This window comes from Nannobrachium achirus (genome assembly GCF_963921795.1).
Source record: "Nannobrachium achirus genome assembly, chromosome: 12".
Lineage (NCBI taxonomy): Eukaryota > Metazoa > Chordata > Actinopteri > Myctophiformes > Myctophidae > Nannobrachium > Nannobrachium achirus.
Window position 1 is genome coordinate 31140321 of NC_137832.1, and position 13752 is coordinate 31154072.

The 13752-nt window shown below is 42.9% G+C and overlaps 1 protein-coding gene across 3 annotated transcripts in view; it reads left to right on the forward strand.

Moving 5' to 3' along the window:
• tncb (tenascin Cb) overlaps window positions 1-13752 on the forward strand; it is a gene marked incomplete at both ends in the record, with an annotated part of 45230 nt that overhangs the window by 16741 nt on the left and 14737 nt on the right. For 2 of the 3 annotated variants that reach the window (XM_080738288.1, XM_080738289.1), the window contains 3 exons: window positions 2616-2705; window positions 3486-3749; window positions 12849-13124. In XM_080738288.1, the coding sequence (XP_080594414.1) occupies window positions 2616-2705; window positions 3486-3749; window positions 12849-13124 (630 nt within the window). The remainder of the gene's footprint in view (window positions 1-2615; window positions 2706-3485; window positions 3750-12848; window positions 13125-13752) is intronic. The other variant, XM_080738290.1, reaches the window with a different exon arrangement.

Below are 13752 nucleotides of genomic sequence, written 5' to 3' on the forward strand. Positions count from 1 at the left end.
TGTAATGCCTACAATTCCAAGTGCTTGTCAGGGTAGGGGTCCCCAGTTCATATAATATTATGTTTATTTTGGGGGTCACGGCCTAAAAAAGTTTGAGAACCCTTGGTATAGAACATTAACAAATTGATCCATCAGGGGCATTGGCAACTCATTCTTATGCCTTCCTATCTAGCCAAGCTTTATAAACTATATCTTTTTAAATAAAAAACAAAAACAATATATATATAATATTCGACTTCGGTGAACAACGTCGAATAGTGACTTTGATATTCTAATTTATATTTGGTGAATGCCACACGCACATTTACACTGTAAAGCAGTGGTTCTCAAGCTTTTCAGGCCGCGACCCCCAAAATAATCATATTTTAACTGGGGACCCCCCCACCCTGACGAGCACTAAGAAAAATACATTTTGTATAACACAGTTCTATTGTGAAAATAGGTCTACATGCTCACAACGCCGTCGTGATGTGACGTATTGTGAGCTTGTAGATCTTATATTTTCAAACATTTTAGTACTTTTACTTTTGGCACTTAAAGTACATTTTGATGTCGATACAGATCTTAGTCAAACAAGAACAGTGAGCTCAATTTCACCTCTCTGTGCTGCTGCTGCTGCTGCTGCTGCTCCTACTATTATTAAGTTTGTGCATTGAGATGGACGTGTTATTTTTTGTGGTTTTCTCTTCTTTTCATGCCATGTGTCATGTGGTAGGACTAATCCCTCTGGAAAATAGAATAAAAGAAGAAAAAAAAAAGGCAATTGTGCCTTTGTTTAGGCCCCTATTCTTTGTCCTTGGGAGGCCTGTCCCATGCAAATAAAATGTTTTCACCATTCCCCCCCCCCCCTCCTCTCTCTGCTCTGTACACACCTCAGCAGTTCTTTCACACAGTTATTATCTGTAATTGCCTTCACGCTCATGATTTTATTGATAATGAGTTTCCTGGGCATTAGGTGTAATTTCATGCTACAGGATTCGCGGTGTGGCGACCTCTGGGGGACTTAATAAACAAATTAGAGACGTTCAGGCTAAGAAAGGCTCTAATTGTTTAGGCCAGGAGGACCCCACCAACAGCCTGTTGTATCATAGCATATCAAAGCAGTGTTTCTGGTTGATCAGTCAATCCCAACCTGTCGGGGGGGGGGGGGCGGGGCCCACAGCTGTTGGGCCCTGAGGACATCGCAAGTGAGCCCCCAATTAATTTGCAAAACACTAAGATTTTAACTCATTTAACGCTGATCCCGAGTATACTCGTGAAAAATACTCGAGTATTTAGAGTGCCGATCCCGAGTATACTTGTATAAAATACTGTATAAAATACTGTATATAGAGTAACGCTGGCACTCTTACCCTACGGTCCGTTGGAAAGTCCTGGCACGATTGGACTCGCGGATTCATCATCATCGCGGATCCACGTGCACAAAATAGTAATCCCTTAACATGGAAGGCCGACGGTCGATCTCATCTTTAATGTCCATTTTCTCCAAAAAACACTTTTAAAGCCAAGGATGGCATTAGATTCTCGCTACAGTAACGTAATAACAAAGGCAACGATTGGCCATTACAGCAACGGCATGGAATGACGATCGCTTCCGTTGAATGACGTCATGACGTCAAACCGGAAATGTTTACGCAATGGACTTCTGGCCTTCAAAATAAGAGAATGGCCGCGGATGGAGCCTGCAAGAGGCACGCTGGACATTTTAACCCGTTCATGTCTGGAGCACTAAATGGGTTAATTTTAATACTAGTAAGTAAGCCTTGCCGAGCCATGAGGCCCCAAGGGCAGGAGCCTATCTCCTGTTTCTGTAGCGTGAGGCAGCTTGATGTACAAGTACACCCCCTGGACATGATGCTGCGAGGCACTGGGTCCCATTTTTCAGAGTCTTTGGTATGACCCGTCCGGGAATCGAACCTCCCAGTCTCAGGGCGGACACGCTAACCACAAGGCCACTGAGCTGGTAGATTTTAAAACTAACATAACATATTTAAACATTATGTACAAATATGTCGTAGTGGTTTTTCTTTAAAACCTTTTAAAAAACATTTTTTTGTCGAATCGGAACATAAAATATACTGTTTGTTCCATTGATCCAAGCCGTAACTATTTTTTAATGTATTTTTTGGTGGGGCTTTTATGCCTTTATTTATAGCGTATTGTGAAGATTGATAGGAAACACAGGGAGAGAGATGAGGAGAGACATGCAGTAAAGATCGTCTGGAACGGGACTCTAATCCCTGATGCACTTGCAGGCTACTTTAGAGCCTAGGTACCCAGACCGCTATGCCAGCGGTCCGGGCCCACAATTGATTGATTGATCATTAAAATGCACCCATTTTCAAGAGGGCCCTGATCCTCAAAAGGTTGGGAACCGCTGCTTTAGATCTATGAATGCAAATGCGAGACTGGTGTTCAACAGGATGAACGTAGAGAGTAATTAGCAAAGGCAAAAGACCTTGAGTAATCAAGGCATTTGAGTGCAGAGACTGAGCTATTCGCTGAAAGCAGCTGGCTGGTTTAGTGTTCCGCCCCGACGTGTCCTTCTGAGTAATGTCTCCTGACTTCAGATGTCGCATTCATTTCCAACCCTAATGTGTTGTTCTCCTTCACAGGTCTGAGACCAGGTACAGAATATGGAATGGGTGTGACAGCGGTGAAAGATGAACGCGAGAGCCTGCCCGCCACCACCAATGCAGTGACTGGTGAGAGCACTATCACTCACTGAAACCCGTCTGCAGCAGTGAAACAACAACACTTTGTATTCAAGTCAGAGAAGTCCTCTGTGTCAGTGTGGCTCTCGACTGGTTTCACAATGTGACACAAATGTTTCATTTGTCCCCAAGTTAAATAACAAAGCATCAAAGTGACTCTCAGAGCGTTTCACAACTCACTAGCCCGCTGAAAAAACACTGCCCTCTGCATATAAGTCAATTTAGTTTGACAAGACCTTCCATAATGGATGTGTAGCCAGTGTAGGACTACATTTTCAATATATATTCTTTATAGTTTTACTTTATATATATATATATGTTTTGGGCAATCAATCAGGCTCAGCTCCAGGATGAAATGACTGAGGGGGAAGTTGAAAATGGCGAGGGGGCAACATCGGTTTTTATATAGTAAAACAATATGCACATAAAACTTAAAACTGAGGAATAAACTCCCTTTCGCACTTATAACTACAGACTCACTCCCTAGCTTCCGCTGTGGACTGAAGACTCACCTCTTCAGACTCCACTTAAACCCATAGCAATACTGTAACACTCCCCTTCCCTCAATGACCATACATAAAGCTAGATAGCATTTTTAGGTTTTAGAACTGATTAGGTGCGTGGTCCACCTATGTTATTGTTTTCTAGATTGATATTCCTATATTGTTGTTGATTATATTGATGTTTTACCTGCTTATTGTAAGTCGCTTTGGATTAAAAGCGTCTGCTAAATGTCTAAATTGTAATTGTAATTTGTACCCCTCTCCTCAGCCCTGGATGCTCCCAGGGACCTGACAGTGGCAGAGGTGACAGAGACCACCATGCAGCTGGAGTGGAAGCGCCCCCTGGCAAAGATTGACATGTACAGGCTGGTGTACGTGTCCGCCGATGGCCGCAAAGCGGAGGCTGTGGTTCCTGGTAGCTCTGAGAGTCACACCCTAAGGACCCTGCTGCCTGGCATGCTTTACACCATCACCATCACTGCTGAGAGGGGCAAGAGGACCAGTGCCCCCGCCACCATCTCTGCACCTACCGGTCAGTGTTGTTGTGGGGGGCAGGGGGCTTGGTCGCTTGAATTACGAAGCAATGCTGGTGGTCAGGTGCCATGTTAAGCCCGATTTATCTGTGTTGTATGAAGGCGTCATGGGCCGAAAATAGCCCAATAGCTCAATGCCGTGCGGATGCGACGTGTATTGAGCTTATTGCGACCAAAGGCACCATGAGAAATGTTGCAGCTTGTCTCCATCTGTCTGTGTCAGTCAGTTAGTAGACTCCCAATGTCATCAATATTAAAGGACATATCTGGGAATGCCCATATTTGATAATGCCCATATATGGGCATGTTTTGACATAACATTGTTGACTATCATGCAGGGGTCTCCATATATGGGTAGCTGGTCTGATATACATCACTGGCCAGATGGCCAAAAATTGGCATGTTTCCCTGAGGCGTCTTACTAGTAGATCTACTACAGTATATTGGTCCATAAGGCCACTGCATGACAGAGCATACATTTAGGCATTAAAGAAATGAAACTTTCAGCAGGCCAGGCTGGTTCAGCCATCGTCTCAGCAATGTTGTGGGAAAAATGTCTTTCCACTTAGCGAGCTTCAAAGCAATATTTGGTTAAACTTAAACCCATTTAGGCCTAACCTATAGAATAGGGCTAAATCAGAAATTAGCCTACAAAACAAATATGTTGCTACATACTGTACTGTAAGCCCCTCCCAAACAGCAAAATGTGTTCCCGGCCTGAATGGGTTAAGTGGTAATATTGGACTTTTTTTTCTTTATTTTTTTATTGACCACATGCACATTTTTCCATCTTCACTTTTACAGAGGTTAATGGAGACAAAAAAAAAGAATCAATGTCCTTTTCTTCAAAGCGAAACACATTGCTTCAAAACAGTGCTTGTATGAACGATGCAGCAAAGATAAGATCAGCCTCCATGTTTCATGTAGTATGAACTAAATGGTTTCTTTGGCAGGATATACTTTGTCCTCATAATGGTTATTTGTTGGTATTCCATACAGGGTGCTGTAAAACGTGTGTGTGTTTCTGAGACACAGGGTCTTTTCAGAAAGAGCGTCGTAACCCTACTGTTTTCCATCAGCTTCTCAGATGGTGGTGGAGGGCTCCGGGACAAGTCCTCATTAAATAGGCCTATAGGTTCATATTTTCTGTCTCGCAGTGTGGCAGCCAAACCAAGGCTATGAATTGAATTCATTGTTCGCTTCTCTCTGTCAGTCTCTCTGTCCACGTTTTCTCCCCCCCGAAGATTTTCATTTGAAGCATGTGGGTTTATTTTACTTTTTTTTTCTCTCTTTTAACTGAAACAAGGAAAGACAAATAAGATGATTGTGATTTTTTTTTTTTTCGTGCTGCGGTCAGAGTGCCTCCAAGTCAAACATCTTCCAGAAGTAAATCTTCCAGTTTATACGTACAGTGGGTGCCCATTAACTGCTTGGCTGTGGGCAAAAATCGATACAGCATGAGGGAAAAGTTATAATAACTGTCTTTTGTGTATGTGCGATGTGCGTGTGCGCGCGTCAGTGTGTGAACATGCACGTGCATATATGTGTGGTGTTCATGTGTGTGTGACCTGCATTAAAGGGAGTCTGCAAGATCGAGCGAGCAATAGAGAGAGAGAGAGAGAGAGAGAGAGAGAGAGAGAGAGAGAGAGAGGGAGAGAGAGAGAGAGAGAGGAACATCATGAATGAAAGAGACAGAGAATGAGTGAACATAGTGTGTGTGCATGTATGTGGGTTGTCCATGAGGACATGTGTGCGCTCTGCACAATGCTCATTCATGTGATAATTGTTGGCGTGAGCCTGTTCCCCTCTGGCTTTGTGCGATTTGACCACGATGAACTGTGGGGCCCTTCAGATAAAGGGCCACATGCGGAGACCCCTGTTAAAACATTGTCTCAAAAAAAGAAAGAAAAAATCACTGAGCCTCTAATCCGCAGCCCCACCAATCTGCATCCTTTATCGTCTCCAGACATGTAGTGCAAACACAGTGAATGCTGCACACGTCCGAGGAGGGATAGAGAGAGGATTGAAGACCCGAGGGAGGGGTGAGGTGAGATGGGGACAGGGGCGATGGGTGAGGGGGGAGGAAGGGTTGCCCCTCTGCATCCTCACCCGTAAGCCCACCCCCTCCCTTTACCCTCAGGTCGTGGCACACCACTTGGGTTTGCCAACCATCGTCCGTCAAAAGGATTAGAACTTGAGCTTGAGTTTTTCTGAAGGCTCCGCTGTAGTAAACCGCTCAGGAGAAAATCTGCAGTAATTTCAGACACAGAGCAGAGATTTGCTGATAAACAATTGTTGTTTATACAGGGAAATCGTGAGACAAAGGCTAGGATTATCATAATTTAAGCTAATCGGCTGAGTCAGGGGCTGGGCGGTTTGCAGGGGGAGCCTTTGTGCAAATCGGAAGGCTCAGAGAAGAATGAGAATGGACATTTGGAATGATAATGGCTCAAGCAAAGATTCAATAATGACACATTTGAATAACACAAATAATTGATCAAACATGTTCAATTGCACCATTGTTGTGCAGCAACCCACAAGCAGAAGAAGTGATCCAGCCTCTACTAGCTCTTTGGGGTCACCGTAGCCAAAGAAAGACCCACAAACTAAAAACAGAATATAGCCAAGAAATGCTTATTTTATCACAATTTGTCATTTCTCATTCGAACTGGTTCGGAACAACTGAATTGAAACATGTAATTTAACTATTCGATTGTTTTCTGGGTTTGTATTTTGTTCTGGAGAAAGTCGCATGACCAGCAGGGTCTCCAATGAGGAGAACGAGACAGAGAGTGCATGATGAGTGTCCTGCATGTTTTGAGCTCCTGTGTTGAGCTACACCATTGTCGGGTGGAAACCTTGTATGTACAAAACCGTTCCTTTTATATTTATCATTTAAAAAATGATTTAAACTAGTGAAAATAGCTGATCTACAAGCACCCACTGTCTGGCACCGCAAGACGCTGTGTGCTTGTACGTAGATCTGCTATTTTTGTTTTTAGTTTTGTACGACTGTCTTGTATGATGAAGCATGGCTTTACTTTATGAAAAAACATACACATTTTAAACTTGGAGATACAAGGTTTCTGCCCGACAGTGACGATATCATATGGCACTAACTTTTAAAGGGTTGAGGGTTGCATTATCTGTGTATACACAGTAAAATCCTGAGAGTTACATTTGTACTCAGGATTTTGCAGTGGAGGTCAATGGGCAGATGTCTCAGATTGCCATGTCAGGTCTTTCCATTACACATATCCATCTCCATGTCCATCTGCATGCGCTGGGGGGGGGGGGCAGAAGTGAGAGCAAGCTGTTCATCATGCTTAACATGGGAAGGAGAAGTGATGATGCATGCTTATATATGAATATTGAATGGATATTGAGGGATTACCTTGACATTTCAAATTTGAATTGATTATTTTTCCTCATCAGACATTTATTACAGTAAAGAATTAAGGTTCTACACCGCGAGGCAGAGCTAGCAGCGCATGCAATGGGAAGTGAAGGACATAATGTAATGTTAAAAAGCTACGGTGAGAAGAATTTTACCTACATTTTCAAAAGTATAACAAGCTGTAGAAAAGTAACCATCTTGAATGTAAAAATACATTCTATCAAGCATCAAAACTGGTTTTATAACCAGGTCTATCCATTTAATTTTATTAGACAGCTTCAGACGAGATACATTTTGCATTTGTTTGAATGCAAAATGAACATTCTTTTTCAATCTCACAAAAAAATGACGTTGTTTTTAGTGTGGGTGGTGTTACCCACGCCCTCATTTTATAAATGTCTGAATGTAGAGATAAATAATAACAAGTCTTTCTTAATATTTTTTTGAACTTTAGTTATTATTTTCCAAGAAAATCCCAGTAATCCCAAGTATTACTTTTTTTTATGCTGTAATATTCAAGAGACATATTCACATTCACATTGATAACACAATGATAAAACGTGAATGTAAGAGAGCTCTTGACAACATTTGATCTTACAACCTTTTCAAGTTGTGAACAGCGAAAAGCTTTTATCTCAGTCTCAGTCCAAACTAGTCTCCCTTTTTTTTTTATCAGCACTACTACAGTCCACAGAAAGCTGACTCAGTACAGTAGCTCTCAGCTGATGCTCTGTATAGTGGCCAGGATGCCATTATGCTCATTATAGATACATTCTCCCATTCTCCCATGTGAGCAGCGCTGATGAGCAGCGATCAGCTGCTTCAGACAAAGCCCTTCCATCTCGTCTCGCTCCATCCTCATCGGCACATTGTCTCCCATCCCATTTGCTCTCCTCTCTGCCCACCACTCCACCGCCGCACGGGGCTGAAAAGAGGATAATGGTAGCCAGGGGCGTCACAAGGGGTAGGAAAGTGGGACTGAGTTACCAGGGCCCAAGGTGGAGGGGCCCTAGTAACTTTAGCTATTGAAAAATAGCAGATATACAAGCTCACAGCGCGGCACCGAGTGCCGCGCTGCGAGCTTGTATATCTGCTATTTTTTTAAAAGTCGTGAAAATGTGCGCAAATCTTTGAATATATGTATTTTTTAAGCGAACATTTGTAACTCAAATTTTGCTTCTGGGGGGTCCCTGGAACTAAATATTTTGAGATGGAGGTCCTTGGCCAAATACATATCATCTTCGGGGTCCTTCACATGAAAACGTTTGAGCACCACTGACATAGAAACATAAGTTTCTTGCACACATTTTCACGATTTTTCAAAAATAGCAGATCTACAGAGCTTGTATATCTGCTATTTTTCAAAATAGTTAACATTCATGGGGGGCCCGCAGTGAATCTTTGTACCCAGGGCCCAGAATTTGGTGTGACGCCCCTGATGGTAGCCTTGACTCTTTACCTACTCTCCCCAATCTGAATGTTGACGCTCATAATGGCCTTGACTCTACTGTATTCTCTCTCTCTCTCTCTGAATGCTGACACACACAATAGACTCCAATTATGGGGGTGTGGTACGGCCAGGGTCGTCGCACCAAATTCTGGGCCCCGGGTACAAGGATTCACTGCGGGGCCCGGCCCCATGAATGTTCTTCATAGGGGAACTGGAAACGCATTATTATGCGTTATTTTGTGCTTTAACTATTGAAAAATAGCAGATATACAAGCTCACAGCGCGGCACCGAGTGCCGCGCTGCAAGCTTGTAGATCTGATATTTTTGAAAAATTGTGAAAATGTGTTCAAGTCTTTGAATATTTCAAATCCTTCTAAGGTTTTTTGAAAAAACAATGTTTCTATGTCAGTGGTTCTCTAACCTTTTCATGCGAAGGACCCCCAAAATGATATGTATTTGGCCACGTACCCCCATCTCAAAATATTTAGTTCCAGGGACCCCCCAGAAGCAAAATTTGGGTTACAAATGTTCGCTTAAAAAATACATATATTCAAAGATTTGCACACATTTTCACAACTTTTCAAAAATAGCTAAATATAACATAATTAAGGCCCCTCCACCTTGGGCCCTAGTAACTCAGTCCCACTTTCCCCCCCTTGTGACACCCCTGGTGGTACGGCTGTCTGCATGGCTTCTTCATCGGGTATTGAAGCGATCGGCGTACTCCTGCTACACGGTGGGCTACGCCGAACCTTCAAGAATTAATGGCTCGTTCAGCGGCCATTAATATGCGCAAGATGCATCTGCACGTCTTCTTCTGTCTTTCGTTTTCCTGTTCTCTTGCTCCCCTCCTGTTCCCTTTAGTCAGATATGCATCAGTCTCTCTCTCAGCCTCTTATATGGTGAAATGGAGGCAATGGCTGTGGGCAGCCATCGATAATGAGGCCACTTCTTCGCCTCAGCTCTTTTTGTAGTGTTATTCAGGGAATTATTCCACTCCAGACAAAGTGATGGTCTTCTCTTTCAGCAGCAATGGGGAATGATTGAAATACAAATGAGCAATGATCAATGTCAACCGAGTCACTTTTCATCTATTTTATTAGTATTTCTATTACAGCTAGGAAATATCACCTTGGTCTGATCTCTGTGGGAATTGTTTTTATCGTGGGGGGTGGTTGCTGTTCTCATGCTCAGCTCATCAGTCTTGAGGTTGTTTCTGGGTCTTTCATTGTACATTTCTGTCAGCAATGGAGGCTCATACAGATTGTTCCAATCACATTCTTCTCTGTTATCTATGCATCACTATCAGTATGGATGTAGCGATCAGAGAAGTTCCCCCCTTTCAAATGTAGGCTTCGTTTGCTGCACCTAGTCAATTCAAGTCAAGTTTATTTATATAGCACATTAGTTGACATAAAGTGCTTTCCAAGAGACAATAGCAACATATATACCTGTTGTGCTCAAAATGATTCAACCCCCACTGCAAATCTGGTTTATTGGCACAATTCATATACTGTCAACCAAATGAAATAAATAAATCATATAAGAACAATGTAAATAGCTCAACAATAGTCATATTTGTAGTGTTTTTTCCAAATTCAATGCTAAATGCCACTTTCAATGACTACAGCAGTTGCAAAATTAATCAACCCCCTGACTAAATCACACCTGAAAACACCTGCAATCAATTGCAATCAACTAATCAAGGGCTTAAATAGTTGCCTCAGATGTGCTTGAGATAGGAGAGGTCAAATACCTTGCCTGGCTAGAGGTTTGTTGACTTGTTGACTGTGATTGCATGTTAGAAACATGGCTAAGACTAAGGAATGGTCAGAAAGGTTCAGAAAAGAGATTATTGCTTTGTACAAACAAGGAAAAGGATATAAAACAATTGCAAAGACACTGAATGTTCCTAGAAGTACGGTTTTGAGCATAGTTCACAAGTTCAGAGTTAAAGGAACAGTGGCTACACTACCTGGACGCGGCAGAAAGAGGAAGATATCAACGGCTTCCACCCGATTCTTGAGGAGGCAGATGGTCAAAAACCCTCGAGTGACTGCAAAAGACCTGCAGCAAGACTTAGCGGCAGCGGGCACTAAGGTTTCAACTGCCACAATAAGGCGCACGCTAAACGCTGAAGGCCTCCATGCCCGGACTCCAAGGCGTAAACCACTACTGACCCAAAAGCAAAGGAAAGCTCGACTCCACTATGCTCAAAACCATATAAATAAACCACAGAGGTTCTGGAATTCTGTTCTCTGGAGTGACGAAACAAAACTGGAACTTTTCGGGCCTATGGATCCACGGTACGTTTGGAGGAAGAAGAATGAAGCACACGCTGAAAAGAACACCTTTCCTACAGTGAAGCACGGGGGTGGTTCAGTGATGCTCTGAGGCTGCTTTTCTTCCTCTGGTACTGGCAAGTTGTACCGTATAGAGGGCGAGATGAATTCCATCAAATATCAGGAAATTCTAGCAGAAAACGTCATGCCGTCTGTGAGGAAGGCTTCAGGAAGCTGAAGCTTGGGCGTCACTGGACCTTCCAACAGGACAATGATCCCAAGCATACCTCAAAGTCCACTAAGGCTTGGTTTCAGAAGAAGTCCCGGAAGATTCTGGAGTGGCCATCTCAGTCTCCTGACTTGAATCCCATAGAAAATCTATGGTGGGATTTGAAGAAGGCCGTTGCAAAACGCAAACCCAAGAACATTAGGGAGCTAGAAGCCATTGCAATTGAGGAATGGGCTAAAATTCCTCAGGAACGCTAGCCTGTCAGGAGCTTGTGTTTGGCTATGCATCACGTTTGGAGCAGGTCCTGAAAGCCAAAAGGGGCTCAACTAAATACTAAAGATGTTTGTCATGAAGGGGTTGAATAATTTTGCAACTGCACTATTCATTGAAAGTGTAATTTTGTGTTGATTTTGAAAAGATTTTTCGTAATATTAGTAGTGTTGAGCAATTTAAGTTGTTCTTGTATGATTTGTTTATTGTAAACGGCTGAAACCTTATGAATTGTGCCAATAAACCTAATTTTCAGTGGGGGTTGAATCATTTTGCGCACAACGGGTACTTTATAATCCATTCATAAAGCAATAAAAGCCTATAACATAATCAGACAACATAAAACATAGAAACAAAACAACCTCAAACTCTGTTAAAAGCATGAGAAAAAAGGTGGGGTTTTATCCAACATCTTGTTTATGGTCACTTAAGACCATAAACCAGAAAAAGTTCAGAAAATGTTCAAATTTTCTGTACAGTATATCTGTGGTTTCTATGTCAAAGTCTTGTCCTGAAACTTTGTTTGTTTGTATGTTGTTGTTGTTGTTGTTGTTGTTGTTGTTGTTGTTGTGTGTGCGTCATCAGAGATGAGATCATCTCGATATCGATCATTGTTATGTGTTGTCTTCACTTGTCCACTTACTGCTACCTTGACGCACAGTCAGGTAAATGTCCTCTTTGTATCCCTGCTTCACGTGTTGTCAAGTTGTGTTGTCCCGTGATATCTTATGTTTGTCTGAGTCTTGCACTTTAGTGTCATGTTGATAGCCTCGCGTTGCCAGACACAAATCTGCCGGTGCAAAAGAGACTGGCAAAGGCGAGGCTATCATGTTGATGTGTTTGTCATCACTTGCAAGGTTTGTTCACTTGCGTCTCTATGTGGTGCACCGTGCAAGTTGCTGAGACAAAAGTCTATGGGAGTGTTCAGGTGTGTTCCCGTAGCAGGGTGTGTGCAGGTGCTGCTGGAATTGCAATGTGACTTTTGAAAAACCCGGGACAAACTCTAAAACCTGTGTCCGTCCCACACGTGTACTGTTCTACAATGTGTCATTTGTCTGTCTCAAAGTTTATATATCGTCGTTGTCGGGTGAAAACCTTGTATGTCAAAGACTGTTCGTTTTGTATTCATCATTTTAAAAATGAACTAAACTAGTGAAAATAGCAGATTTACAAGCACACAACGCCTCGCGGTGCGAGGCGTTGTGTGCTTGTAGATCGGCTGTTTTCACTACTTTTGTGCGACAGTCTTGTATGACGAAGCAGGGCTTTACTTGGTGAAAAAACTTAGAGAAACTTGGAGATACGAGGTTTCTGCCCGACAGCGACGATATATATATACAGTATATATATATATATATATATATATATATATATATATACATCAGGACTGTAAAAGTGGACCCTGAGGTTAAATTAACACTCCAGATTTGACTGTGTGCCATGTTGTCAACATCCTTGTCATCACCTAGAGGAGGAGAAGCCCGTGGTTTCCGATGTGACGCTCAGCGACGTGTCGTGGGACAGCTTCCTCCTGTCCTGGCGGGCTGAGGAGGGGGCGTTTGAGGGCTTTCTGGTGGAGGTTATGGATGCCGAGTCCGGTGCAGAGTGGCAGAACCACACTGTGGCGGCTGAAGCGCGCAGCCTGCCGGTCGCGGGCCTGTCCCCGTCCACCTGGTACCGGGCCAACCTGTATGGGGTGTACAGACAGTCACTCTTAGAGCCTGTATATGCAGACACCATCACAGGTATTGGGAGTGGCCGCTCGCTGGTAGTCGTTGGGGACGGGCCTACTCTTAACTTTACCTCTGCAACACTCCGGAAAATGTCCAACTTAACGAGTCATTGTGTAGACAACTCATAACATGGAAGGCCTTGCCTCAAGTGAGTGACAAGAAAACTGATGTTTATCAATTTATCATTTCTAAGAGGGAAAGATTCAGTGACTTGTTAAGACTGACATATTTTGCTTTTAGATATTCCCCTTCTTTCCGTCCCCACACCCAAGCCATGCATTTCTCCTCTATTCATCGCTCAAGACTATTTGACTTCAACGGCATTAACAGGTGAAACTCTCTTAAAAATGGACCAATGGATTCTTAAGACTCCATCAAAGGGATGTTGATTAACAATTGTTGTTGTTTTAAATGTGGTGAGGCTACTCCCTTTTAATTGTCACATTTGTAATAGCATGATAAAACATTATCTGTTTTTAAGAGACCTAGCCAGGCCTCTGAGTCTGTGGCCTTACAAACTAACACCTCTGTTTCTGTCTATGCACCAAATCTTTCCTTGATCATTCAATGACCAGCTACCTTTCAGCCACTGTGGTAGAAGTTATCCGTCCCTTACATTCAGGCAAATCCTCCCTATACA